The 27,357-nt window shown below is 53.3% G+C and overlaps 8 protein-coding genes across 8 annotated transcripts; 3 read left to right on the forward strand and 5 right to left on the reverse strand.

Annotated features, from left to right (window-relative positions):
* Positions 1-82: 82 nt before the first annotated feature.
* Positions 83-2,297, forward strand: BD324DRAFT_652468 (Mif2/CENP-C like-domain-containing protein; the record flags this gene model as incomplete). Its single annotated transcript, XM_022018499.1, has 8 exons — positions 83-171; positions 224-504; positions 558-596; positions 645-1,301; positions 1,352-1,684; positions 1,733-1,893; positions 1,935-2,025; positions 2,074-2,297. 8 exons carry the CDS (start codon positions 83-85, stop codon positions 2,295-2,297), a joined length of 1,875 nt encoding a protein of 624 aa, XP_021869523.1.
* A 367-nt stretch (positions 2,298-2,664) lies between these two features.
* BD324DRAFT_652469 (Redoxin-domain-containing protein) lies at positions 2,665-3,609 on the forward strand (the record flags this gene model as incomplete). Its single annotated transcript, XM_022018500.1, has 5 exons — positions 2,665-2,747; positions 2,809-2,876; positions 2,939-3,295; positions 3,357-3,506; positions 3,569-3,609. The coding sequence occupies 5 exons, from the start codon at positions 2,665-2,667 to the stop codon at positions 3,607-3,609; spliced, it is 699 nt and encodes a 232-aa protein (XP_021869524.1).
* Positions 3,610-3,709: 100 nt separating this feature from the next.
* Positions 3,710-9,972, reverse strand: BD324DRAFT_682684 (ribosome 60S biogenesis N-terminal-domain-containing protein; the record flags this gene model as incomplete). The annotated part of the gene is made up of 12 exons (XM_022019160.1): positions 9,804-9,972; positions 9,465-9,757; positions 9,176-9,419; positions 8,575-9,136; positions 7,672-8,528; positions 6,963-7,626; positions 6,623-6,924; positions 6,453-6,577; positions 4,854-6,410; positions 4,468-4,803; positions 4,066-4,417; positions 3,710-4,011 (listed from the first exon to the last, which is right to left on the reverse strand). Exons 1-12 carry the CDS (start codon positions 9,937-9,939, stop codon positions 3,710-3,712), a joined length of 5,730 nt encoding a protein of 1,909 aa, XP_021869525.1. The 5' UTR covers positions 9,940-9,972.
* Positions 9,973-10,127: 155 nt separating this feature from the next.
* BD324DRAFT_682685 (hypothetical protein) lies at positions 10,128-16,357 on the forward strand. Its single transcript, XM_022019161.1, has 4 exons — positions 10,128-12,168; positions 12,204-12,724; positions 12,763-13,080; positions 13,127-16,357. The coding sequence occupies exons 1-4, from the start codon at positions 10,572-10,574 to the stop codon at positions 16,289-16,291; spliced, it is 5,601 nt and encodes a 1,866-aa protein (XP_021869526.1). The 5' UTR covers positions 10,128-10,571; the 3' UTR covers positions 16,292-16,357.
* On the reverse strand, positions 16,358-18,383 carry BD324DRAFT_632453 (cryptococcal mannosyltransferase 1-domain-containing protein). The gene is made up of 3 exons (XM_022016518.1): positions 17,056-18,383; positions 16,552-17,015; positions 16,358-16,509 (listed from the first exon to the last, which is right to left on the reverse strand). The coding sequence occupies exons 1-3, from the start codon at positions 18,121-18,123 to the stop codon at positions 16,479-16,481; spliced, it is 1,563 nt and encodes a 520-aa protein (XP_021869527.1). The 5' UTR covers positions 18,124-18,383; the 3' UTR covers positions 16,358-16,478.
* On the reverse strand, positions 18,322-22,274 carry BD324DRAFT_91720 (hypothetical protein). Its single transcript, XM_022019275.1, has 3 exons — positions 21,363-22,274; positions 19,006-21,324; positions 18,322-18,958 (listed from the first exon to the last, which is right to left on the reverse strand). Exons 1-3 carry the CDS (start codon positions 22,175-22,177, stop codon positions 18,520-18,522), a joined length of 3,573 nt encoding a protein of 1,190 aa, XP_021869528.1. The 5' UTR covers positions 22,178-22,274; the 3' UTR covers positions 18,322-18,519.
* A 1,818-nt stretch (positions 22,275-24,092) lies between these two features.
* BD324DRAFT_642998 (fungal alpha-L-arabinofuranosidase) lies at positions 24,093-25,631 on the reverse strand (the record flags this gene model as incomplete). The annotated part of the gene is made up of 2 exons (XM_022017521.1): positions 24,093-24,316; positions 24,341-25,631. The coding sequence occupies 2 exons, from the start codon at positions 25,629-25,631 to the stop codon at positions 24,093-24,095; spliced, it is 1,515 nt and encodes a 504-aa protein (XP_021869529.1).
* Positions 25,632-25,938: 307 nt separating this feature from the next.
* Positions 25,939-27,231, reverse strand: BD324DRAFT_652475 (hypothetical protein; the record flags this gene model as incomplete). Its single annotated transcript, XM_022018501.1, has 1 exon — positions 25,939-27,231. One exon carries the CDS (start codon positions 27,229-27,231, stop codon positions 25,939-25,941), a length of 1,293 nt encoding a protein of 430 aa, XP_021869530.1.
* Positions 27,232-27,357: the final 126 nt, after the last annotated feature.

Raw genomic sequence — 27,357 nt, forward strand, 5'->3', positions numbered from 1 at the left:
CTTCTGGTAGTTACTCCAGACACCACTTTCATCCCCATCGATCCGCTTCTGGTAGAGAATTTGACTTGAAGACACCCTCACAATGGCGCGAGCCACCCCATCTCCGATTAAACGCAGAGCAGGTCCGAAAGGTCATGTACCGTACAATGCCAGGCCAAAAGAAGTTGGAACGTAGGTCCTCTTACTGCTGACTTGAGCACCAGAAGCTGACATGACTTGTCAGCCGGACGGGGAAAGCCATGCCTATGAACGTACCACGAGGATCGGACGGGTTCGAAGACGTCAACGCCTTTTTTGAATCGCCTGCTGTCGGTCTCACCTCAACAGTCCGAACGGTCAGAACACGTCGAGAATTTGATACTCCTGGAGCGAGTGCCTTTATCACTCCCTCTCACACCGGCAAACGTGGGAGGATGGCTGCATTGTTGGGAAGTGATGATGACGAGGAGGACGGTAGTGGGTTGGGGAAAGGATTATTGGATGAAGATGATGTCTTGGAGCCTCGTAAGTGGTCAAATGTCTTTCTGACATGCTTGTGGAGCCTGACGAATCCCCAGATCTATCATCACCGAACTTGCCTTATTTTTCAGGATCCAGTAAGCCTTCTTTCGTTCATGCTTGATCTCGCTGAGCTTCTCGCGCAGATCCTCCGAATGTGCCATTTCCCCGTCGATCCAAGGCGACAACCGCGTCTCCTGCCGTAGGATTCGACGATCTCCCTACTCCTAAAGGTCGGAACGGTCGACAATCCACGATGTCTGGGGCTTCGCCCGGAATGGCTCTCACTAGTCGAAGAAAGACTTCCGAGGCCGCGTCACCCAACATTGGAGATGCCAGCTTTGGCGTCGGGGACAATTATGGGGATATGGGCGATTACAACCCCATCGAACTGGATGTGAATGACGCGATGGTCAATGCTGCCATTGAGGACGATGAAGCACCGGTAAGAACGAAAAGCAAACGGTCGACCCAGGAGGCCAGGGCGGATGAAGAGGAAGAAGAAGAGGAGGTCGAACAACACATGGCTGATGCCGATGATGCTGCTAGCGACGCATCTGATGGAGGCGGTGGAGGAGGATTTGAGGTGGACGACGGTGGAGAGGGAATGTCACTCGAGGAGGCTGCGATCGCGCATGAAAACGGGGATGGTGATTCAGTTCAGCACAGCGATGAAGACAGGAGACCACTCAAGAAGGGCGGCGCCAAGAAACGAGCGCGAAAAGAGACTGGTCCTGCGCGATCAAGGACACCTCAAACTGTACGCGAACCAAAGCATAAGAGGGTGTCCAAGTTTGGTGTTGGTGAGTGGCTGCCCGTACCCGGGCTTGATCATCGCTGAGCTGTCTTACAGCCGAAGAAGAAGGATACGAGGGCGACTTCATCTGCCGACGATCGAAGCGCAATCACTTTGCTCCTCTAAAGTATTGGCTTGGCGAGCATTTCGAATACACTCGTGGTCAATACCAACCCGTCATCACAGAGGTGGTACATGTTCCCGAAGTCCCCGTCGAATCTCTTGGAGCGAAGAAGAAGCAGCGAAGAGCAAGATCACGCAGTGCGAAGCCCACTCGAGATGATTCGAGTGAGCCTGTTGGACGGTTCGGAATCGAAGATGGTTGGGATGCGGATACTGAGCCATACGGATTGGTCCAGGATTTTGTCAGTCAAAAGGAACAACAGAGGCGTAAGTGCATGACCGTGAAACACTTGCAAGCATGCTGATGACCTGTAGGTATCGCATATCCGCGTCATCGCCTGGAGCCCCAGCCAGTCGCAGGAGGTACGTTCAAATATCAAAAGGTATTTGGAGAGGATCTTTTCATCGCTGGCGGGGTGTTGTATGTTCCCGTGGGCGGCATGAAACCGGGCAAGTTCTCCAAAGACAATGCCTACGTGAGTGAAACGATCTAGGGCGGAGCTAAATATCGCTGCAGATATTTTACGTAATTGCCGGAGCTGTAGAGGTCACTATTCATCGTACGGAGTTTGTCATTGCGGCAGGAGGCATGTTCTTCGTACCGCGAGGTGAGCAGAGGAAGAGTAGACGAAGCAGTGCCTAACGGCTCTGGTCAGGAAATCACTACCAGATCACCAATATATCTGAAGAGACCGAGGCAGAGCTTTTCTTCTCTCAATCACGCAAAATTCAAGTCTCAGAAGGTGATCAAGCTGCTCTTTCGCGGATAGCGAGTGAACGAGGCTCCAACGAAGAAGACGGAGCTGGAGATGAGATCACCATCAAGACGCCGAAAGCCAAAAAGCCAAAGCAGATGCGTAAATCTAAATCAAAGGCTTGATCTGGGATGTGTACCTGGTTGATGAGGAGACTCGTCGTGACTGTTCTTGTTCTACGAAGTATTGCTTTGGAATTCAGGCAAGGGGGTGGTAGTTGTATGCTTCTGTGGCATGATGAAGATTATATACCCAAAGCTATCCCCCGCCCAAAGCACGCCCGGCATTTGAGCTTTTCTGTGTCTCCGTGACGATCGCACGCCGGTCCGAACTTGATTAGCGGAATTTTCCCTGAGTCGTCATACTGCTGCAATCACCGGCTGTGGCTCTCGCACGCGCTGCTTGCGTCCCCCCGCCCTCCCACTTCTCACCGGGCCCATATATATTCTCTCTGGATCCCGATTCGATTCGTTCTTCTTCTTCTTCTTCATTATGCAATCTGTCACTGCTGTAGCTAGAACAACTCTCCTTCGATCAACAGTCAGACAAAGCACTCGAACAGCAGTCACACCAGTGTCAGTCCCTAGCCCAGTCGCCCTCTCCCTTTATACCCGGATCGCTGATTTTCGTCTCCAGTCGTTATCTCTCGTCTTCGCGCTCCACTTTACACATTCCAAGAACCACTTCGAGAAATCACAAGATGGGTCAGTTCCATTGGCCCTCTGTCTGCTTGCCTTATGACGCACCGCTGATATCTTTCTCTCAGCTTCCATCGTCCAATCTGCCGCTGCCGCTGCTCACTCTGCATTCGCTACCGTCGCCTCTGCCTCCCAGATCAAAGCTGGAGACAGCGTCCCCAACGTTGAAATCAAAGTAAACGACTTGGAAGACAAGGTCAACTTCTCCACTCTCCAAGGCAAGAACATCCTCGTCCTTGTTCCCGGAGCTTTCAGTGGGACTTGCAACAGCCAAGTTCCGGGCTACATTGACCGATACGATGAATTCAAGAGCAAGGGTGTCGAAAACGTCTACATCGTCGCTGTCAATGACATGTTCGTGATGCAAGCTTGGAAGAACAAGCTCGCCAAGGACAATGGCAAGGAAACTCTCCCCCTGCTCTTTGGTGAGACACCAAATCTGCTCTTCCGAATACATGGAGTTTCATTGACCCACGTGCCACCTAGCTGGAGATGACGCTGGAAAGCTCGCATCTTCCCTTGGAATTGTCTTTGATGCTCAGGCCGTCTTTGGAGGTCCTCGATTCATGCGAGCTGCTCTCGTCATCGACTCGGGCAAGGTCGTTCACGTCGGCGTCGAGAAGTCTCCTGGTGACAGTGAGTGTGGCCGAGGCTTCCAAGCGAGCGGACAGAGGTCAGTCGCTGATCTGCCTCCTCAGTCACCGTCTCTCACGCGGACGACATCATCTCCAAGCTCTAAAATCGCTATGTAAGCAACGCAGTGGTAGTAGGAAGAAAGACGAATATCGACGAAGAAAACGAGACACAGACATTACAACATGCATAAGGGCGTGAAGAATTCACTTTGTCTCTTGCCAGAGCGCTCGTCTGGTCTCATTTCTCACCCATACGGCTAGGGGAGACTGCGAATTCAGTATCATAGCCTTGATTCTGCCCGTGATAGAGACGAAACCGATACCACGATCTCTAGTGAGAGTCGCAGCGAAGAGATGCTCAAGGATCATGCTACTTTCTCCCTCTGAGGTGGAAACCTCGAGACGCCCTATGCTGTCCATCATGGCGCAGAGTATTCTCGCCAAGTGTTCATCATCCAGAACAGGCGACAGGTAGTGAACGATACGAGAGACAGTCTCCAAGCGGACTGTATATGAGACGCATGTCAGCCATCGATCAATCGACATCAAGTCAAACTGACCGGCATCTTGCGTCGCATTCAGAACCAGACTCTCGGCGGATGACAACCAGTCACCTACTCGTCTGTTATCCATACCGCGAGAATCCATCCTCTCGCGAGCCATCATGTGCCTGACGAGGTTTTCGACAGTGAGAAGAAGACGGCTTCTCTCGTCAGCGTTTGCTTGCGACCATTGTGAATCAATCCACGGCAGTATTCCTGATCGATAGATGAGGGACGAAGAAGCAGCTGGGATCAGACTGATGGAACCAAGAGCCTGGAGGATGAGGCGTCGGAGTGAACTCTCCATAGAGCTTTGGAATAGCGTCTTGAATAGCTCAACCGTCCGCCGCCTTTTGAGCAGACTCCAGTCCTGATAACGGTGTGTGAGTTCCGACGGATGATCTTCACCGGCTAGCTCACCGCTTGACTCTTTGTACCATCTCTGAGAAGCCTGATGATCCAACCTCGATCCCGTTTGTACCCTTCTCCGCTCGCATAAAGCATCGAGAATAGCATCGGAACGTCCCATACATCCATGGTCGGCCTCTGAAGTAGGAATTGGGAGGTTGCAGCGTATAGTGGGTGCGATGGAGTGGCGAGAAATCGTAGTGCGTGGGCGAGGAAGAGAGTCGTTAGAGTCGGTAAACGATCAGGTGGAGGAGCTGATTCCGACCTTTCCGTCGAAGGAGGTGTCAAAGCGTGACGCAGTAGACGCAAAATATGTACCAGTTGTGGCTGCTCATAGAATGAAACGTCCTGAGAGAAGAGTCAGCCATGGTTACCAAAGCTGAGGTAGGCGTACGAACCTTTACGGAGTTCATGACCTTTGCCAGTGCTGAGCCACCAAGGATTCTCATAGCCTTATCACGAGATGAAAGACTACACACAGCCACGCCAAGGACATTGCAGCGTAGTAGCTCGACCCACTCAAGACCGGTCAGAGGCTCCTGAAGAGCCAAAGCCAGCAAGCTGAGTAGGAATCCCGGATCATAGACTGAGGAATTATCGGACGCTTTATCGAGTTGATCGGTCTGCAGCTTGTGTCTTATCGGGAAATCAATACACGTCTTGAAGGTTTTGGCCGGATCCAGACTTGTTAGCGCATCGAGAGCCCTCAGACTGGATCCTGCCGTAGCAGACCAAGAGCTGATCAATGATGCCACGGAGAGATGTCGGAACTTTTCGAATGTATGGAACACTGAAGCCAGTTGTCGATCGGTAACTGAGAGGGTACCGTGATAGATGGCGATAAGGGGTTCGACAAAGTTGGGTTGACATGCTGCGTACATTGAGGCTTTGAAAAAGGCAGAGATGAGCGCGATGACGGATGAACGTGCTGGATGATCAGTCGTGCGAGTCATGGCCACGAAGGTCTTCGAGGTGATAACAAGGCCCAAATACTGTCGAACAAAACTCGCTTTGAGTGGCGATGAAGCGACTAGGCTCGCAGCCAGTTCTACTGCGTCCGTGTTGTTCAGGGCATCCTGTATCACAGATATGATGACAGACTCCACTAGTTCGGGACTGAGGTCGAGGTCGCATGTGGATTCAACAATAGATACCAGCAGATCGACCTTTTCAACCTCAATGTCGGTCCATGGTTGCGCATCCGTAAACAATTGCAGAATGCTTTGTAGCCCCAGCCCGACGACAAACGATACCGGTCCCGGGGATCTGCATGCTTCTGGAAATGCTGTTAATGCTTTGCAGAAGCGAGCCAGAGGCGGAGTGAATGCGGCAGACGACAAGGCCGTGATCTTCTTGCTGATCACATCCAAATGCTGTGGCGCCACCAATGTTAGGAAATTGGAAGCCGCCGCTGCTTGCTCCACAGCTCCTGCATTCGGAGATCCACACATGATCGTAAAAGCCGTGTTGATGAGCGCTTCAACAGGACCTGAGGCGGTAGTGGAGATGTCGAGGGAGGTCACGAGCGATGTAAAGAGACGATGATCCTCCGCGACACTCGGTCTTTCGGCGAGTAATTTTCCGATACTCTTTGAAGCTGAAGGACAGCGTTCGACTAAAGCTGATACGAGCTGAAAAGCATCGTTCGTGCCTGAGTTGATGATCTTCTCCAAAGTGCGACTCTCGATTCGAACTCTGGCGAGATACGAGTCATCTAGTGACCATCGCTGTAGAGCCCTCGTCACTGGTGCAAAAATGTTGTATCTGACACAGTCTTCGAGGTGATCAAGCATTGTTGGTAGCTTATTGGCTCTGACTATGGTGTGAGAGATCAGATCATAGACCTCCTCATCAGCGGACGTGAGTCGCTTCAGGTGCTTGAGAATATGCTCTGAGATGGTTTCGGATTGTACGGTTGAGATGAATGCCTTCCATGGTACAAGCACACTCAGTCTCTGAGACAAGTCAGCTGTAATCGTTCATCAACACGCTCGAACCTTGACTAAATTCTTCCCCTTTGCATCACCCCTGAGCGCTTCAACCTCACGCTGAATTACGTTTTCGGCAAGTCCTCGATCCACTACTGAGTGTAGATCCAGAAGAGCGGCTAGATCACTCAGACCTGAAGATACTCAGCAAACGCCCTCTATCCTAGGAACCGGCCCACCTTTTTGAACGTGCAAGGACCCTTGATCTTGATACAGGTCCAGAATGAGATGTTCTGAGAAGACAGTCTGCTTTGCGGCCGCCAGGTCTGCTCCGCCTGTGCGCCGCAAGCAGGCAACCAGCAAATTGAGGCAGACTTCGACGTCTTCTGGATGCCGCTTGATTCTATGTAAGATTATTCTGATGTAGCGTCGGGCAGCAGAAGACGATGCTGATACAGCCAAGCGCTCAAGCGCAGTCGTGCGCGCGAGTCCGGGTTCCCTGCCGAACAGCGTTTCCTCGAAGGAACCTAAAGACCACTCCCTGCGGGCATTAGCCTGGTGTACACTGTGACTACTCACGATTCATCGGCAAGTATTACTGATACGTTGATGTTCTCCTCTGACGAACTTGAGCCTTCGAATATCATGACAATGTCATTTCGCATCACTTTCAGTAGATCGTCGAGCCCCCTGCGCTCCTGCCCCTTTTCACGAGCTTCCCTGACACCGTGCTCCATTCGATCGACTAGAGCAGACAGGACCATCGGTGTGGACATCTTCCCACAAAGACAGAGAAGGACTCGTCGCACGTAGGCCAGGAAAGTTGCAGCAGCCTCGGTACTGATGTGTTCTCCGAGAAGCTTTGCCTGGAATTGCTCGACAAAGGTCATTAGAAGAGGGGAGACCGACTCGCGAGCGACGACTGGAGTCTCATCCATATTCAGGTCCTGAAGCTCTTCGATGTATCGGTAAGGAGTCTTCATGAATCGTCGAACGCAGTCGTCAATGAAGGATAGAATGTGAATTTGCTGAGCTAATGCCAAGGCCTTGGTTGCAACATCTCCTGATGGTGTTCGAGGTAAAGACTCCACAAAAATCGCCAGCTCCCCAGTATCGTGATCAAACATCAGGGTCGGCGCCATGAGCTGGTATACGAGGTCCGTCGTCATCATTTTCGTGATCGAGTGAGGGGTAGACAGGTGGAGCAGGAGTACATGGTAAAGATAGGTGTATTGACTCCCAGCTGGGAGCTTGTCAGCCATACGACATCGTCATGAGCGCAACTCACCAGCTTTCTTGGTCCAGTCCCACCCTTTGACAGCTGCTAGCAAGGCCACAACGTGAGCTTGTGAGAGCGCTTCAAACCCGTCCACATCGCCTCTATCTTGTCCGAATCCGCCTCCCATGCCTGCAGTACCCATCGTACCGACAGACGCCACACTTCCCGCGTCGCTCATGACACTACCGGCTCGCGCTTCTTTTTTGGCCCTTCTCTCAGCTTTGACGGAGGAAGAAGAGACCAGGAGCTTGCCAATATCAAATTTCATTTCCTGGGTGATGGAAGGTAAGGTCTGGTGGTACAGACCAAGGAGTCGAAGAGCACTTTCCGCCAACATTGCGGAACGTGCGACGGCAGCAGCGTCCGGGTCCTCGTCATCGGGTACTTTTGCCAGCGTCGCAGATTTTTGCGCGAATGCAACGACAACCAGTATGTCCGGTACACGTTTCCTTGCCTCTATCTCAAGCTCATAGCGCGCTCTGGCCCACGCGTTATCGCTGCTCATAGGATCCTCCAAGTCTGCTTCGATCGATTGAAGCAAGGTTTGAACACTATGTAGCTTTTGTAGTGAACGACCGATGATCAAAGCTGTGAGATGCTGGACCAGCTCGTGTGAATGCTGTAGGCCTTTACCGAGATGGACTTTAGTCAAGGGAGAAGGCAAAATCGACTCGATCATCGTTGAGACCGGTGGCGGTTGAGCATTCGGTGGCATTTGCTCAGGATCGACTCCTCTGGCCGGTGTCTGTCGAAATGTTCCCGCAGGAGGGATGGGAAGGGAAATGATGCGGCCGACATACGAAATAGTGGACATCCATTTTGAGTCGAGTCTCGGATCTAATGCCAAGGCGCAGTATGGCCAGTAGCTGCCCACTTATTTAGCAAAATACGACACCGAATGATATGACTCGCCTAGCGATGAGCTCAGGAACAGTTCGAAACACCTTGACCACCCAATCACCGATCATACTATTGTCGTCCACGACCTTAGCACCGAGCTTGCGAATGACGTTAGACAATATCTTGTTGTGCAAAGTATTGCGAGGAGCATCAGCCCGATTTCCCCGACCGGCTTCCGGTACGTCGCCAGTCTCGGATGACACTTTGCGAGGATACCATCCTTGATCTGGAAAGCAGATCCCTTGTCCCTGAACAGTGGTGGCGCTCTCCAAGAAAGCCGAAACGACTTGACACAAGGGCTTGCCAGTGGTTGGCTCGATCTCCTGACGAGTTAAGCATGAAAGCATACTCTCTATAGCTCTCTCATCGAGGAGTGCCAAGCTTGTTCTGCGGGCAACACCTTGTACAGGATTTTGTATGGCGGACCAAAGGGCTACCAAGATCCGATATATCGTCACCGGTGGATCTCCTTCGAGATTCGAGTACAGGGGTGACATGAACTGCTTGACTCCAGAGATGAAGAGAGGCTTGGGTAAGATGGGCAAAATCAGATGTAATAGGGCATGGCGGATATCTTTGCCTGTCAGCCTGACGATGCGATTGCTCCGCCCACCTGGCTTATCAAGCGGATCGTCTGGCCCGTACTTGATTGTTCCCTCTTTCGTCCTCCTCCGCATCCCCAAAAGCTTCGGAAACAGCTTTGTACTCCCTCCTTCCGCAAGATACGTCCAAATCTTCACGCCGATATTAGAGGATGATGCTTGTGAGCTCGGAGGCTCGGCATGCACCGCAGCAGCTGCCAGCCTCAGTCCTAAGAGACACTGCTCCCGTTTGGCGGATTGTATCATTCCATTGAGCTTACTCAGTCAGCTTTGTCCTCGACATTGCGATAATGGGCTCACCAGATCCGTGGAGGATTCAGATACTGTGATCAAGCGGTTGATTATTCCAGTCGCTGTCTTCCGGAAGAAGGGTATACCGCTCAGTATATTGAGTCCCTGAACTAAGACCACCACCGAGGCTTCCGCGAGTCTCTCATCTCGACGTTTGTCGCCTTCTTGCCAAGCTGCGAAAATTTCATCACCGCTCGGTGAGAGATCGAGATACTGCTGAAGCAGCACAACCCGTGGGTCTGTAATGGCCAAAGGGAGCTCAGAATGGACCACATGTATCTGCTGACCCAATGCAACAAGAGCTTGGAAGCCTGTCAATCCACGATCCTTCTCGTATGAGGAACTCACATTGCAATGGGTCATTGGCCAAGCTGTGCTTCAGTGCTTTGCCGTTCGTGAACGTCCTCGTTCCCACGGCGGGCTTTGTGACTCTGTGATCGTCATTTTGACCCATATGTTCGCCTCGCTTCCTCTTCAACACCATCTCAGCCGACTAACCGCCCCCAGAGATCAAAACGATATACAGTAAAGCACAACTCTGGCCTCAACTTGAAATATTTCAACTATGTGGGGCTCCGCGAAGTGACGATGAACACGTGACCACTCTTTGAACCCTTACCGGTGACCCATCCGACGGGCCTACGAGATGCATGTATTTCTATTCCTTTTTCAGTGTCTCTGGCGCTCCAGCCATCTCTTTCACTGCTCAAGGTATATGCAATGGACAGGCATCCGAGCAGCCGGGTCTCACAACGGCGTCATCGAATCCTCTGCTCCGGTGCGCTGTTCAGGGCCACCGGGCAACAGCAGCATGCGAGCACAGAAATTCTCTCTGATCTTCGTACTTGGCGATTGAGGTGCCTTTTTGAGCGAATGGGGTCCATACTACTACGCTCGCTCGCTCAATTGCAAGCTGATATTTTAGCTTCAAACCTGTCTGCCAGCTACTCGAGCTAGCATTCCCCCTGCCTGATCACTGCTTCTTTGATAGCTGACCAGGACAGCCCCCTCATGTCAGTATGAGGAGGGGTCTCTAGATCAATCAGACATCAACAGCTCGACCGACTCAATTGGGCGCTCAACATTGTACGCTCTGCAACCCCGGAATCTCCGACAATGCCTCTCATTAAGCCAAAATCCAGCTCTCAGGGCTTGGGTATCTCTTACTCATCCACAGAGCCGGGTACTCCACCGAGGACAGACAGAGAAACTCGAGACAGACAAGGACACCGCTCCTCACCCGCGCTTGGCCCGACTGCTCCGCGACCCGTCCGTCGACCGACTTCCTCAAGAGATGGTGGTCATCACACATTCACAACATTCTCCGCCATCCTCCCGCCTTCCTCTGAGGCCTCCTCGTCCACTTTTCATCCACCCGTGATGCCCGACAAATTCGTCAAACGCCGATCTCACACTCCTGGTCCCATGCGAAGCGCCTCCTCTAGCTCTACAGCCTCTGCTGCGAGTCGCCTGCGAAAGGCGAAAAGTGCAGAAGTCTTTCGAAAATTTACAAAGTCCAATGACGTTGTTGGCAGGCCATACGTCCCTCTATCCGATCCTGAAGACGACAACCCTGAATCTATGATTGGTGCGGCTGTCATGTCGCAAGCATCGAGTCGCTCGTCAAGGACAATGGAGGAGGAGATCCGCAGCGTTCAGGTGTCTGTCCAATACATGCCTGAACGGTCGGGATCGGTCATGACCGGTTGGACTCGGCGCACAGAGCACTCAGCCTCTGGTCCAAGTGGGAATACACCTCGCCGACCGCTACCCATGGAGCCGACTACAACGACAATTATGGAGATGGATGATACCCCTCAGTCGCACGAAGACAGGATTGGCTTGACACCAATCTCAACGAAGAGACCGCCTCCATCCCCTCTGAGATCCGACTCCTTTTCTTCAGATCACTCTGAGCCGGAGCCAAAGCCGGAGATGATGACTCGATCTCTTTCTACACCGACGGGCAATCCATCACCCGCCAAACCGTTCTTTTCGTTCCCCGAAGGTCTGGATGATCCGCCGCCATCCATTAGGCCGCCAATAATGGATCACCGCCAATCTAGCGTGTCGACCGGTATACACTCGAAGAACGCCATTCTACTATCTGCCGAGTCTGGAGCCTTAATGCTCGAGTACTCTGACAAAGGCGGAGCAGGTGTCTGGAAAGAGGGCCAATTGATCATTGGCAAGGGCGCGGGCCTGACGACCACGCCCGATACTGTCTCGATAGCATCTACGGCCGACTCGGAAGAGCAGGCAATGGATCGAGTCAAACCCAAGTCCAGACCCCGAGCAGACTCCAGACTATCGACACACACGCAATCTGGTTATCTCAAGCATTCGAAGAGCCGGTCTGAGGACGACGCTCTCCTAGCTCGACAAGGTACTTTATTCCACCCTTCATCTTCCCATGACCGTACTTCGGATGAATTAGGCGTCATGCTGGGAAAGAAGGGAAACAGGCGACTCTCCCAGTCCAAGCTACTACCGCCTCCGGATAATGTCTGGGAGAACGATATACCGGACGGGATCAGGCTGGAGGCTAGCAAGAAGAGGAAGGCTCGGGTCGAAGTTGACATTGTATTGGAACGTGACTGCGTAGTTGAGGGTGGAGAGGTAAGAGGAAGGATGGAGGTCAGGGTGCATGGAAGCAAGCGCTCTGAGGGCCTACGGGTCGGGGCTGGCAAAATACGTGTCGTTGGCTTTGAGGGTGAGGAGACGATGTTGAGCGGTGGCTGATGGCAGAAACCTCCAACGCTCAAAGACATATCTTCTACCATCATCCCCATCCTCTGCCGCAATTCTCGCGCCGTCCAGACGAGGACATGCCAGGGATCTCGCTCTTTGCTTCCGAGCCTGACCGAGACGGCTATCGCTTAGCTGCAGAAGGCACCCATTCGATCCCCTTTCGCCTGCGTCTTCCTCTCGATGGCGGAGCTAAAGGCTCATTTGGTAACGCTGCTACAAAAGGCCCAGGCGTCAGATACGTTGTGGTCGGCAGCGTCAAGCTCTATCTGCCAGTCAGCGAGAAGAGATCCATCGCGCACTTCTATCGATCTTTCAATGTCTTGCCATATCTCAAAGCCTCAACAGTACTAGCCCCTAGCAGAGAACCGATCGAGGCAAGTACGGAGAGCGGTATGGGGTGGCGAATGGGAGGTGATAAAGGCCGAGTGAACCTCCGGGTGGCGCTTGGCCGTGGAGTTTGGCTATCGGGTCAGAAGCTGTGGTGTGAAGTCGGCATTCATAACGAGTCCTCAAAGAGGGTGAGCCGGCGATTGAGTACTCCTGCTGACACCGTCAGATCAAATCATTGCAATTGGCCATTCTGCAGACTGTTCAGACGTTCAATCCCAACGCTCAACTGGATCCATCAGGCAGGGCTGCACGTCACCAAATATCTAAGCGCAAATCCGCGGATCGAGAGGCTCTTCTCAGTCAACCGAATGTCGATACCGACCTAGATGCTTGTCAGACCTTCACTCAGCAGCGGAAGGTCAGTGAGCAGGTGCTTGAATCAGATCATGCGGCCCCTGGAGCTGGCCGTGTGACAGGAAAGGGCTGGTGGACGGGAGTGGAATCAGGCGACTCTGGTCATTGGGATCTATCGATATCTATCCCAGTGAGTCCTGAGCTCGAGCTGTATGGAATACAGCTGATTCTTGCAGTCTGATCTGATCAGCATACGGCGCGCTCGACTGGTCGAGGTCCGATACATGCTCCGAGTCTCCATCAGCAATTCCATCTACGTTGATATTCCGATCACCCTGATCGACTTCCTCTCGATCGACCCACCTCCAATGCCCGGTGATACCCCCAGACTTCCAATGCCTCAAAGCATATCGACGAGAGCGAGAATGCCTCGAGAAGACTCGCTTGGCCTGCCGGATAATCAAAAGGGGGCCTTCTACCCATTGAGTGATCCATCGGGATCCAGGGAACACGAGGTGATTCCCGTTCGAAGGCAAGCCCAGAGCTCGCGACTCCATTCGCCCGCAAATGAGGCTCGATCCAGATTGGATTCACCGGCGGAACGGCCCATGTCAATGGCCAGCGACTACACGGAGGACTCGACGCCCATCTTGCCTCCAGCAACCGAGCCTCGACGTCCAGCTGCAAACCGCATCATGTCGTACCTGTCTTCGCCGCCCATTGGAAGTGAGGAGACTGGAATCAGCTCCTCGATGGATTGCCTGAGTGAAGAAGCAGACAAGGCCTTGTTGGCGGCAAGACGAGCTCAAGGTCGGGCGAGATCCCTTGCGGCCATTGAACGCGCGGTGGCGAGAGAAGCGGCTCATGACATGGCGCATGAGCCCGTCGAAAACGAGGACTTGGATCAAGCTGATGACCAAAGCGAGGGATCTCGCTTTCAACCGCTGGCCACACCGTCGGAGGAGGTGTTCAAGATGATGGGCAGTCCAGAGGGTGGTGATTCGGATAACACGCCACGTCCTTCGACTCGAGGTAGATTTGAGAATCAGAAAATCGATCATGAAGATTACGTGGACCACGGGCCCGGTCTGCACGATCTTGCAAAACGCGAGCACATCGAAAACAATGAGGACCCAGACGAGGATGTCGGAAACGATACTGTACTCGAGGATCTGGTACACAGGCGGCCTGGCGATACTGAAGAGGATGGTGACTGGATTGACGAAAGTGACGAGGAAGACGACGAAGATGCGCCTAATCGTGCTGAAGAGCATCCTCCTTCAGAGCGGGAACCCAAACGCCAAAACGTTGTTTCAGCAGAAGACCCTTTGGATGCCGGACACCCTATTCATCAAGCGATTAGCATCGGTACCATAAACCCCTCCATAGATCCTCAGCTCGCGTTTATGACCGGAGAAATGCCTCACACGAGGGACAGATACGCTCGGCAGAACCGCTCAATCAATGATTCGGTCGCCACACATCATACGCACAGCTCAGAGGGGTCTAGCGAGATTGGAGAGATAATCGAAGCGAGGAAGGAGCAGCTGCCTCCGAAACGAAGGGCAAGCCTTATGAAAGCGGCTCTTCCTGAGAAATCCTACTCGGCCGCCGGCGGGGATCTCAAGTTTGGAAAGAGAGCCAGCAAGTCATCCAGCACGCCTGCTCAGTCAACTCTCCCAGCCAAAGCTCCAGACTCGCCGGCCAGTGCCTCCATTTTTGCGGGCAGAGCTTCACGTCGAGCGGAGCCACCTACACTAGATGTTCCCCCGATACATCAACTTTCTCCCGAACCTGAAGTTCCAGAATTGACACCGTCAGTCCATTCGGACCCCGGTTCCAGTCAGGAAGAACCCAGCATCGAATCGCCCGTCATCTCGGAGCCTGAGCACGCTCTTCGACCAGCAACCTCTCAGCGCTCCTTGCCTCAAGTCCCGACGCAGTCGGCCGGTCAACGGGCTGATTTCGCTGGAATGGATCATGCTCCGGCAGAAAATCTCTGGCTCCCAGCAGAAACACTGCTTCGCAATCAGGTGAACCGGTTCAGGAGTGAGACTCCAGGTCCTTCTGTCAGGCCCATCTCCCCCGTTGCGAGATCGACAGACGAACACAGCGTGGATCATTCCACTGGATCCTCAAACAGTCATGAGACAGAGAGCTCTGGACAAACGCATGAGTCACTATTGCCGAGTGTCAGGACGAAGATCGCACAATTGGAAGAGAGACAGGAAGCGTTGAGAAGGATGTCCCTAGCTTCTTTTGGCACCCCAATGGCATCTCCGAAACCTGCAGACGACAAGGGTTTGAAGAACTCGGTCCTCAGGTCTAAAACCGCGACAGTAACGCAGTCGGCAGCACCTTCGCCTCAGATCAAGCAAACGACACGGCCTGCCAGATCCCGAACGCTTGGAGCAGAAGATATAGATATCAAGCCTGGATCCACATCGCCTGCACTCCCTTCTCGCTCCAACAAGGACTCTGCGGATCCAGTGTCGCATCGTAAAGCAGCTCGGACCCCTGGTCTGGCGTACCGCGAAGGATACGATGACTCCAGCTCCGAGCCCGAGGTGTATCAAGTCAACTCGGATGCGGGTCATGGCGACGCGGAATCGCCACGCAGTCGCCGGTCTCACGTCTCATCACCCAGGAGTCCCCCTGCAAAGACTAAACGCAAAAGCTATACCGCTGCACTTGCGCCGCGGCCGACGCGACAAACGTCCGACGATTCTGGACTTCCCAATCCCGAGCGAGCGCAAACCCAGAGGTTGGTGGTCTCCCCGACCAGTGGGGTTCCTATAGCGATGGCCTCGGTATCTGAAACCGGTCATGGAGATCCTTCAGCCAGCCGCACGCCACGATCCCAAATGACCTCGACATCTGCAAGTCCTGCTCATTCTAGATCGTCGGCCCCGGTGCCGGGTCGCTCTCGAACCATGGGTGATCGGCCTTCAAGCTATGCTCCCATGCCGAGACCGAAAGGTTCGAGAAGCGAATTGCGTCGCGAGAAAAGCGCATCATCGACATCAACATCTGCCACAACCGCCGAAGCAGCATTGATAAATAGGAAGCAGCAGATACCGAGGCGGCAGACAAGAGCTCAAACAATGTACGTGGAGGGGAAACATGCCAATCACGACTATGACTACGAGTCGTACTCATCCGCGCACGTCCAAGAAAGCCATGGCGGGGTGGCACCAACTTCAGCGTACGCCACGGGAGATCAGAAGTATTTCAACCACTATGGCGGGGGCGGAGGGTTCTACGCCGGCACGTATGGTGTATATCACGAGCCTTACAAGAGCTCAACCGAGGCGGGCTCGGCCAACTGGGTCCGCCCCGCCGATCGACCGGATCAGAGTTTTGAAGGAGTCGACGAGACTGAATGGGACAAGTTCTACTAATAGAATCACTCGTTGTACACTCATACATCTTGCTTTGCCATTCTGCATACTGTACAGGCTTGGGATTACACTATTCAATGTACCTCTAGCGAGACTGATCCCCAAACCGCAGCCTAGGAAACCCCACCCAGGGCTTGACCCATTTGAATTCGTTCCAGGGCCAATGACGCAGTCCATTGCCCTCCGGCTAGGGGTAGCATTTCACCCAAGGGGGAGGTCTGGTTCCGTCGGTCTTTCAGGCGAGTGAGAGTGGCACTCACCTCTCCGGCCACTTGACACCCGTGTCCAGGTCAGATGGTGGCACCCCCTCGTGCCAACCATTGGATGCTTGAGCGTCCTCCGTCTCCATCAGTGTACGTGTCGCAAGATCCATGTCGTACGCGACCTCAAGAGGTGTTTGTCTCAGAGCAGAATATAGCTTGGCACTCACTCTCACGCTGGGGATCACTTGAATTCGTCCGAGACCCGAGCTCCACAAGTCCTTACAGAAGAGAGAGCACTCGCTCGCGGCACACTCCCCTAAAGTTTGGTTGGAACGTCTGAACCGGATGTTGTATGGCGGGAGAAAGACCTTTGGATCAATGACCGCGATGCCGTTCCAAGCACAGTAGGCCGCGAACGGTTGGAGCTTGTCGTACTTCTCAATGAGCTGCTCGTGTCCACGAAACAACAGTTGACCGTCGCCTTCGTGCGGGAAGTCTCGAAACAGATCCCCTGTCTCCGCCTGAGTTCATCAGGCCAGAACGCGTCTTAATGACACTTACAGTCCTCGCTACCCAGACATCGTAGAAGAATGTCTCTTCCCCGACGTTGCCTGCTCTATAGTCCATGGCATTCGTCATGATCGCCGGCGGAGCCGTGTCGGCGCCGGATTTCACATGCTGGTGGATCAACTCCAGGATCTGACCGGCATTGAAGTAAACATCGTTGAAGAAGACAATGACCTCAACTCCCTTTCCGGCGGTCCTGCCTGTGATAGAACTGTTCACTGGCAATCCATCAAAATTCAAGCCGTGATCCTCCCATACCGGAGACAAGGCTTGATTGCGGAGGTCTGCGAGCTGCTCTATCCTGTTCCGGCGTGACCAGTCAACCTCCTCCATATGCAGATCCAAATGGATATCGTCCGAGTCAACACCAAAGCGGATGAGGCAAGGCCACAAGACTTCTTCCAGGATATGGGCAGTTTCGTCCGATGATGGCCCCTCGATGATAGAGATAGATAGGCGCTTCGGTCCCAGAAACGAGGTGAGTACGGAGATTGATCGCAAGAGATCGTAAAGCAGCTCTTGCACGTCCTTCAGGCTTGCTACCAGCATGATCTTGCCACGATCTTTCTCCGTTGATACCTGTCGCAGATGGGCATATCTTTTCAGCTGAGGAGGGCTGAGGCGAGGCAAGGGGAAGAGCGGTGTCGGAAAATGCCCTGTGATGCGTCGGAACTCTTCAGCCAGCGCCTTCAGCTCGAGTTCCAAGCGAGTCTCGTCATACGAGTGAGAGGGAGCCACGGACTCCCCTTGCTTGTTCGGTGCGAGGAGCGGCTCTGGAATTCGTGCGATTGTCGTCGCAGCGGAGCTTGCTTGTAGAGGCTCTTGGTCAAGATTCCAATAGGTACCGAGCACATAGAGGCAGATCAATAGGATTGTCAGACTTCCCCAGCGGGGCTTTGTATAGCCAGCGCCATGTAACAATCCGGGTATCGATCTGAACGTAGCTTTAGAATACCTGTTCTGCGATGCCTCAGTTGCCTCTTGCTTAATGTCCTTGCTAGGGGTACCTGGCAGTAAGTCGCCGCCTTGTGAGACTCGTAAGACAGAAATTTTGCTGCCCATGCTGGAGCATGCACCGTCAATGCAAGCAGTGTGCTCGCCCAGCGGGGGCTCTGAGCACGGCCTCTGATCACTTTGCCCCAAGTCGAGCTAATGCCCTTTCTCGTAACCCTTTCATGCGCCGAGCAGATCGTCCTGTGAGTAGATCGATGCACCTCCTTTATGCCTCCTCCGGAGTTTCGAGTCCGATCACGGATCTGTGGAGTTTTGTGAGCGCCGATCCTTGGTACCGAACAGCACATCGAACTGGTCAAAGGAATGGGAATGAAAGCAAAGCTACATGTTTTGAATGCTATAACCTATGGCTGACAAGATATTCCCAATGTCGAATAAATGACTGATTTTATTTGACTAGAGCGATGGTCCATAATGATGTATGGCCAAATGATCCCCCTACCCTCAACACGCGACGGGTGTTCTCCCCATGCCCATCTCCCTCCCATTGAACAAGAGGCTGTCGGTTTCTTCGTGCTGAGCCGAAGGACTGGACGGCAATCTTCTTGTTTGACTCCTGCCTTCGGTATGTGTGCCGTTGAAGCTTGACGACCTATGATGACTAGGTATGCTGGCATAACTCTTCGGAGTTCCAAAGGAGGAAAAGCTTTTCATCGACAGCGGCGAATCGTTGGATTGGTTCCGAGCGTCATTTAGACTGGTGAACGTCGTGTGATAGCTCGCCAGGGACTCCGGGGAGCCATTTATGTCTTGCACCCCATCCATATGCATGGAAGGGTAAGAAGAGGACGATTGATCGTGAAAGTACGACTGAAGATCCGAAGTCGAGCTCGCTCGTCGAGGCACGTCGGAAGGTGAGACAGGAGCTCCACCCCAACAGAACCTGGGCAGGTCAGCTTGTGCATGATCCGTGACAGAAGCGAAACTCACTGCTCAATGAAGGATGAATAGCTAGCCAAATTGAGGTTTCTGTCTGCCTTCGAAGTCGGACTCCACCTAGGAGAGATAGTGGTTTTCGCAACCGGCGGTGATGCAGGAGACTGATTGGCAACGGCTGTCCCGTTGAGTATGCTTCCGGCAGGAGCACTGCGGCCTTTGGTGATTGGCGGACGCTGCTGTGGCGGGCTCGCAAGTGCGGCCCGAGCAGAAGCGACGTGTTCTACGTGCCTGGGAACATCTTTCACTTCCGACGACTGGACTGGTGATTTAGATGGACTGGTTCGCTTAAGCTCCGCCGTGGGCGTGTGATCTGAGGGCGGAGATGACTCGGAAGCTGTAGAACCCGTGCTCGGCAAAGTGGCAGAATTCAAGGCAACAGAATCCGGCGTGGAGAGATAGCTCGAATTGGGCGTGACTGGGGAGAATAATAGATCGTTGGCCGCAGGCAGGGTGTCCGGCAGATTGTTTGGGGAGAATCTGGGGGAGTAGAACTCCGTTGCCGCATGACCATTATGGCTCTTCGAGCCTCCGAAGCTGAGTAGTCCAGTCTTGACGTCGGGAAGCTCGGCGTTGTTGCGGATAGACGGCGAATGTCGTCGTGTGGTCTTGAGAGCCGCGCCAAAGTCGTACCTGGCTGCAAGACCGTGACCGGCAGATGGAAGCTCCGGTCTGAATTCTCCATCAGATTTCATGCCTCGGGGCGAGTTCGAAGGGGAAACGGCCGAGGCGAAACTCATCATGTTTCGATGGTCGCCATTCCGAACGGGCGAAGCTTGAGGAGGAGAATTGTCGGGATCGCCTCCCGTTAAGTGATTTAGCTTTGCCCTCAGATCGGCAAGACGATCGTCCTCCTTGCCGCCCGTGACACTCCATTGGCTTGTTCGCCCACCTATGGCTTTGCCCATGCCCGGCTGGATGACGGAATTCGCCCGTTTTGGAGAGAGCGTAGCGATACCAGCTGGGACCTTTTCGAACAAAACTTGGTAATTCTGGCCACCATTAGAATCCCAGATCTCTTTGCCAGCGGTGTGGTAGCGAAGAGCGATGAAGAGGGTCTTTTCGCTGATACGCGATAAGACGTCGTGCAGCTTAATGACGAATGTGAATCTGTCATGTGTGCCACCTCGGACAGTCTCCTTGTGCTGAGCAGTGACCTCAGAAGTTGTCTGCCAGAAATCGAGGGTGAATCTTGCAGCGACCCATTTCTGAAACGACAAATTCTTGCACATGATGATCCCCTTGAGCGATCGGCGATCGTCCTCGAGGAAGAGCGATTCAAGGTACAACTCGGCATCGGGCGGGTGAGACGTTGGGAAGTTGGGCAGTTTAATCTGCAATACTTTGCGCATCGGCCCGTCCTCCTCGTCCGTCGACGGGAAGGGGTATTCCTCGCCCTCAGAAGTGGTGTATTCAGCGGTCGGTGAGCCATCTCGACTGACGACCTGGGGCTTTTGATCTTGCAGGAATAACTTGACCCGCTCGAGTTGAGTGTCAAAGTGAACATATTTCGGGCATGAAGGGGTAGCTGGTAATGACTTGCTCTCGAAGCGAGGTCGTGGCGAATCCTCGATGAAAACCTCATCGGGCGAATGCTTTAAAGGGGTGCCATTGGGTCCCAACGGACCTGCGTATTTCAGAGCGGGCTTGAGGATCTCGCCGGACTTTTTCCTGATCAAACGCGTCGAGTAAGGTGAAGGGATGATTGCTGATCGTGTGTCATCCTTGGACACAACGGGAATGATGCCTGCAAAATCAAGCTTGAGACCATTGACTCGCTTTGCACGTGGTGGCAGAAACGAGGGTGAGCCAATCGTCGGAAGGGCCGTTTCAGAGTTGGCTCGCGTGAGTTTTGACGGGGGCGACGGTTTGGGGAGCGGTAATGTGGGCATTGTTGGGAGTGTTCCGCCGATGACTGGTTTCTGCGTCGGAGTAGGTGTGGTGTCCCTTTCGGGTGACGCTTGGCGAGACGAATTCGCGGAAGACGAGCTGTCTGATATCTCTGTGAATCCAAACAATTTTGGCCTTCGATTTCTACCCCGCGTGAGCATTAGAGAGTCTGCGGCAAGCGCTACACCTCTCCTTGGTGGAGATCGTACTTCCGGAAGGACCTGAATGGAGCCAGAAGACCTGCTCGTTGACCCCGAAGCTACAGGCTCGTCGGGGAGGCTGGGGATTTCAGTGGAAGAGGAGCCGCCAATGGCGATTGAATTGACAGGGATCGAGGCCGCAGTCAAGATGTCACCATTGGGAGGAACTTCTCGTTCTGGCGTCGGGGGATGGACAAAAATGGGACTGATCTTGCCTCGGCTTCTGGATGTCAGTGGAAAGGACAAAGTCTCGGCACTCACTTTTTGCTTCGCAGTGAAAGGTGTAAGCCTGAGTCATTTTCTTCTCGTTCACCGCCGATCAGGTTTTCAACAGTCTCCTCATCGTGGTCTGCTAGGCCCTGGGCCGATGCTGAAGCACTTGCGGCGGAGTATGGCATTCTATCCCAGACGGACTGAGAGGCGTCCAGCAATAAGATACGATTGCCTCCTAAAGACGATAAGAGCGAGTTTGGGGATACCAAGCGAAACGTTGATGCGTAAGGCAGATCGTGATCAGTGTTGAGCAAGAGGGGGATTGGCAGGGGACCGAAAGAGGAGCGTGAGGTAGAAGGCCGTAAAGTCTGACCAAGTGAGACCTTCGGATCGATTTCACTAGCCTCTTGTGCAGTGGCTGGACTATCTTTGGTTTCGCAGATGTCCGTTGAATCAGATGGGTTTTCAAGTAGATCTGATAAGTCTTCTTCCTCGATTTCAGAATCCTCGTCCCCAAAATCGGTTTCGAAAGAGTCCAACTGTCGTACAGGAATGGCTCTTATGGCCGGAACGACAAGTGGCGGTGATGGCAAACAGTCAATGTCTTTGACATCCGCTGGAGGCGTGTAGAGGCCAGTCGAGATGGCGAAACCAATATCACCGATTGACGGAAGACACGCTGGAGAGATGTCGAGATCAGGCGAAGCCGGAGGTGTCGGGTAGAATGAATTGGGCTGTGGCGCTGGCGCAAATATTGGGATCGCTGCAGGGAGATTCGGTGGTGGTGGCGTATCGCCAGTTATGCAAGAATCTGTGTGAGGGCGCGAAGTCGCCAGTCTAGAAGGAGCGAACGACATGAGCATTGATATCACTGGAGGCGAGGCGACCCCAGATCAAAGTGAAAGGAGGTTGATGATACAAAGGATGTGTGGTGTGTATGAACGCAGATATCGCTGATCCCCGACACTCCGACTTCAATGGAGGGTGAAAATACGGGTGAAGATGGACACGAGCCCCAATGGCAGCATGATTTCGAAACTCGCGGGAATGCAGAAGGATGGACAGCAAGAGGTGGCGGATGACAGAGGGAGCAGAGTGTGGAAAATGGTTGGGGATTAATCGTATCTCCCCTCAGCGGTCATCAGAGAGAAGCCGCCGACTGACTACGGAGGATCGATGGGGAGGAGATCGGTCGATTGGACCAACCGACTTGTTCCAGCAAGAGAGCACAAGAGATAGGACAAAGACGAAGCAGGATGGGTGTAAAAAAACTTACAATCTGGCTTAGGCCAGGGCCGAAAGACTGGACGAGCCGCCGACTGGCTGACCTTTGGTGAGCCGTTTACGCTTGTTTACGATTCCAACGGTCAGCGGCTGGATCCAAAGCGGGCAACCGGTAGCTTGGAGACGCCACGGGTGATCTTCTGAGCCAGAATATCAGCGAGAAGACTCTTGTGGCCGCTCGTCGCCCTGACCTACGCACGCTGTTTTCGAGCTGTCTCGCCCCTCTAGAGTGTCCTCTACCTCGCCCAATGAGCCTTCTATGACGTCCCAGAAACTTAGTATTGATCTCGCCTCCTGCTTATTCAAAGCATGTGAGATGTCACAAAGGAAGGCGGGGTCGTGAAGAAAATGCTGTAGAGATGACCAACTGATGTGCCCCGTGGGATGGACCAAGCTGATGACGATCGACTGAAAATGGTTTCACAGAAAGTGACGCTGGAGGATCCGAGAGCTCGGGTGAGAAAGTCAAGCGTAACAGAGCACCAGGCGTAAAGCAAATTCTGATCTATGGGGGAGCCGTGGGACGAGCAAATGGAGGGACCTAATGGTGGTCGTGAGAATGGAAATCGATTATCAACGTTTATTCCGGAATCGAAGTGGTGTGGAATCGGTTGCAATCCCGATTTTTTCGTGTGGTTCGCGTACTCAAGTGTGATTTTCTGGTGGATATGTGGGTCGGCCACAATGTCTGGAGATGTAGAATAGAGAAGAATCAGTGGGACAGAGTCTCAAGGACAAGAGGGGTCGCTCTCGGTCAATCAATCTCTTTGAGGCCTCGTGATAGGAGTGATTTATTTTTTCCTTGACTGCATTATGTAAAAGGGAGATCCCCGCGAAGACAGATAAACGGTTTGACACCTGATTCGCCTCCCCATCTCGTCCGTTCCTCAGTTGCCTCCCCTGTCCTGCCCTCGGTGCTGACCCGGGCTCGCCGGTTGTATAGCAAAATTGCCTCTGCTCCCCAAAAGACAGCCATTCTGAATCGTTTGTTTTTCCCACCACATCTTCTACCTCTCTCTTTTTTCGATTTCCCACTCTGGAGTTTTTAAGGTTTCGCATCATCTTCCATGGGAAAGTATTCACTGCGTCCAATCACCTGCGAGGACAGACAGAGACTGGGTTACGGTATGCCACTGTGACAGACAGGCATCCGACTGAGATCGCATTCGTGGCACAGCCAACTTTGGTCAAAGGACCCCCCTTCCATGTCCCCATCATGTATCTGCATCAGCGCTTGATACCCTCCTATGACGTCGTCTGGGATGTCCTGAATCCTGAGACGAGGCTTTCGGCTTGAAATTAGGGGTAAACACGGCCACCGAGGGAGGCCCTTTAAAATTCCCCAAATCTGATCGGGCGCGAGAGCTGAACAAAAGGAAGGAGAAACATATTCATCCTAAATTCGCCACTTTCGCCGTAACTGGTCAAACGGCTATGCAACCCCCAAGCTAGTGTAGTAGCCTTCCTAGCTGCTTTTCGAGAGTCTTGGCTCAATCAAGCACTCTCTACAATGGCCCAACTTGTCTCATCGTAGAAGTTTTTGACACTGTCCCAGTCTTCTGCTCCCCCATGCTGGGCAATATGCAGCGAGTTGTGCTTGCCATGCGTCCGCAAGTATCGAGTGGGGAAATTCCAGGACCTCAAGGAAACGCCATCCGATCCATCCAGAGCAGGCTCGGTGCAGAACGTCGAGTCCTCCTCGAATTTGTTCTTTGATGCTCTGATCCAGTGAAGAGGAGCACGAGAGTCTCGGGTAGAGTCCGGCGAATCGACAAAGATGGTGTAATTCGCTTGTCTGAGATAATGACCAGGCTCAACCACTGATTCGAACGAGAAGCACGTCTTGTCCCCGTTGCCTTCACGGACGATGAATGTGGATGCTTTGCTAACTGATCCAGTAGAGAGATTTCCCAAGAGAGTCACGTTGGGGCCATTGTGCGAAACGAAGCCAAATCCTGAATCGAAAGACACTCTTGATCCAATCTCGATTTCAGGTCCAGTGCTCGAAGAGATGGTACCGTATTCTGCAGAGACAATGTTGGCTTGAACCCTGTCCTCAATGTCGTCTCTCGGATACCCAGCGGTGAGGGCGCCTTCATAGAATGTGCCGACTCCTCTGAAACTGTTATCTCCGCCAACGCCGAGCAGTACAGCTCCCTTTTTGTTCATGGGGTAGTATCCCTCTGGTCGGCGGCCTGAGTAAGCTGTGTGCAGAGACCCTGCCGAGGCATCCCCCGCTCTGATGGTCCAGAGGTTGTAGTTTGCTCCCTTGACGATACCCATGACGAAGCGGTGGTTGAGAGGAGGTTGAGCAGGCACTTTACCACGAATGTCACTTCCAAAAAGTCCATCCTCCAGGTCCGCCATGACCCATGGCCCAGCTTCATGACCGTCCACATACTCGTTTCCCCCTCCAAAATAGATTGTCTCCATTGTAGTCTTCCCCTCGTCGTTCGTCGTTGTTTCTGCATTGCCATAATCGTAACAGCATTCACCATTGTAGTGCGTCCCATCGAGAACGGCGTAAATGCCTTCGGCTTCATTGCCGACAGGTACATTTGTGGGCGTGTTACATCGATAGCCTGCGCCTTGAGGTGTGAAAACCCCATACACTTTGTGCCCTTGTACCGTGACTGGAGCAGCGACAGCACTAGCGAGGATATCATATCCTCCGGGGTATTCACCAATATCGGCTCCCCCACCCGGTGCCCTGGTCAGATGATTCTGGTTCCCAGACTGATCATAGATGATACTGATTTCGCAAGTCGTAGCACGGCAAAACTTGTCCTGGATACGGGAGTTGGCGACTCCTCCAACTTTGAGCGGCGTTATGTCCACTGTCTTGTCATCGCTGCCGCGCGTCACTTGATACAGAGGGCCCCGATATGACGAATAGAGCGCCCGAGTGGTACTGTGAGCAGCGACACACGGCGTGTCACCAGAGGCATAGATGTCACAAACTCCAGGTGCCACGGCAGCCAGCCCCAAAGCGTGGAGCAAGCGAATGGGTAACGCAGACGAAATGAGGTCCATGCTGAGGGCAACGAGACGATGTGGTCAACAGTGGGGGGCGGTAGGATTCTTATACGATTTCTCCGATCCTGCGGCTGAACGGATCAGAGTTTGACCGAGACGGTAATTTTCCTCGCGTCGGTCGATACGATCAGCCGCTGCCACCAGACACCAGGCAAACAAACATAACCCTAATGCATTCATGGAAATGTACCAGATTGTAATTGCAAACTCTCATTATAAGGTCTATGTACGTAGCATAGGCCTTCCTATCTAACGTGCCCTATGTTTTTTTTTTCTGTTCCTCTGAAGGCCCTACTTCCCGCCCTTAAGCAAAGGTGAGCTTCATGAGGGGCTGAGCGTAAACGGTGGAGGTGGTGCCGGGGTAGTCGACCTGTTGGGTGTAGGTGAAGTAGAACTCGTTGGGGAGCAAGCTCATCTCCGGGTGAGCAGCCAAAGAGTATGCGAACGAGTTTCCTTGGGGGAAGGTGGCGACGTAAGTGGCAGCGGGCCATGGTCCTTCAAGAGTGGTGGAGGTGGTGAGGTAGAGCTCGGCGACTCCGGATCCCTGGAGCTGAGAGAACCAGAGGTAAGTCTGGTAGAGGTCGGACCAGATGATGGTACCTCCACCGACGCCACCAACATCGACAAAGGCAGAGGTGGTGTTGGTGAGGGGTTGAGTGGACGACCAACCGCTAGCAGGGTAGTAGTACTGGTAGGCGCTCTTGTCCTCGGTAGAGTCGATGGGGACACGGGCGAGACCGACCTGGGGAGGGGGGTACTGGGTCTGGTTGGCGGTGACGTTGAAGAAAGGAGGAGGGGAGGATTGACCCCAAAGATAGAGGTAGTCACTGCCTTGTTGCTTGACGTTGGCAAAGTCACCGTAGGCAAAGGCTCCTCGTGGCCAGAAATACTCGTCCACGAGGGAGATGGTGGGAAGCTGGTCGGCAGGGTCTCCGTGGTTGTGGACGAGCTTGTACAGACTCGAGAAGGGGTAGTAGTCGACAGTTCCCAAGAAGTCATAAATGTGAGGCACCTTGATGTAGAAGTGCATGGTAGTGGTTTCCCCATCGACGGAGGTGACAATGGCAGGGCTGTCTGGCCAGAGGGGAATTCGGGTACCGTCATTGCAGTTACCTTGAGAGGAGCCGGCGGGGATACCGTTACACTCATTGGGCTCATAGTAGACGTAAGGCTCGTTGGCGAAGTAATTGCTTTCACCTCCATATTGGGTCAACTGCAACTGGTAGTTGTCAGTGACTTGGGTCTGACCTTGACCAGCGGGGATGGGTTGGAGCTCGGGACCGAGTAGGGTTTGGTTGCTCCATGATCCAGTGGAAGCGACGAGACCAAGAGCACCTCCCTGGAAGAGACCTTCCTTGATCTCAGCGGTCAAGTTCTGATTCCTGAGGATGATCGAGTCTCGGCACAACCAGAACACTCGTCCATCAACGAGCTCAGTGGTAGAGACACAAGAGTCTCGCTGGAGGTTGGGGTCGAGGGTGATGGCGACAGTCTGAGGCTCCCCAAGAAGAGTAGGAGTGAGCAGACCTCGGGTGGTAGGAGCTGCCGAAGCAAGAGCTCCACCGATGACAAGCAGGGATTTGGCAGTGTTGAACATCTTGAGGCGGGGGATGTTGTGCGGTGGTTGTCTCAGACAGAGCTCCAGCCTCGAGGGTTTATATACTTTTGTCTCTCATGATCTTCGAGATCTGAACATGTATTTTTCGACATGTTACGACGGGCC

The sequence above is a fragment of the Kockovaella imperatae genome (assembly GCF_002102565.1).
Source record: "Kockovaella imperatae strain NRRL Y-17943 chromosome Unknown BD324scaffold_11, whole genome shotgun sequence".
Taxonomy (NCBI): domain Eukaryota; kingdom Fungi; phylum Basidiomycota; class Tremellomycetes; order Tremellales; family Cuniculitremaceae; genus Kockovaella; species Kockovaella imperatae.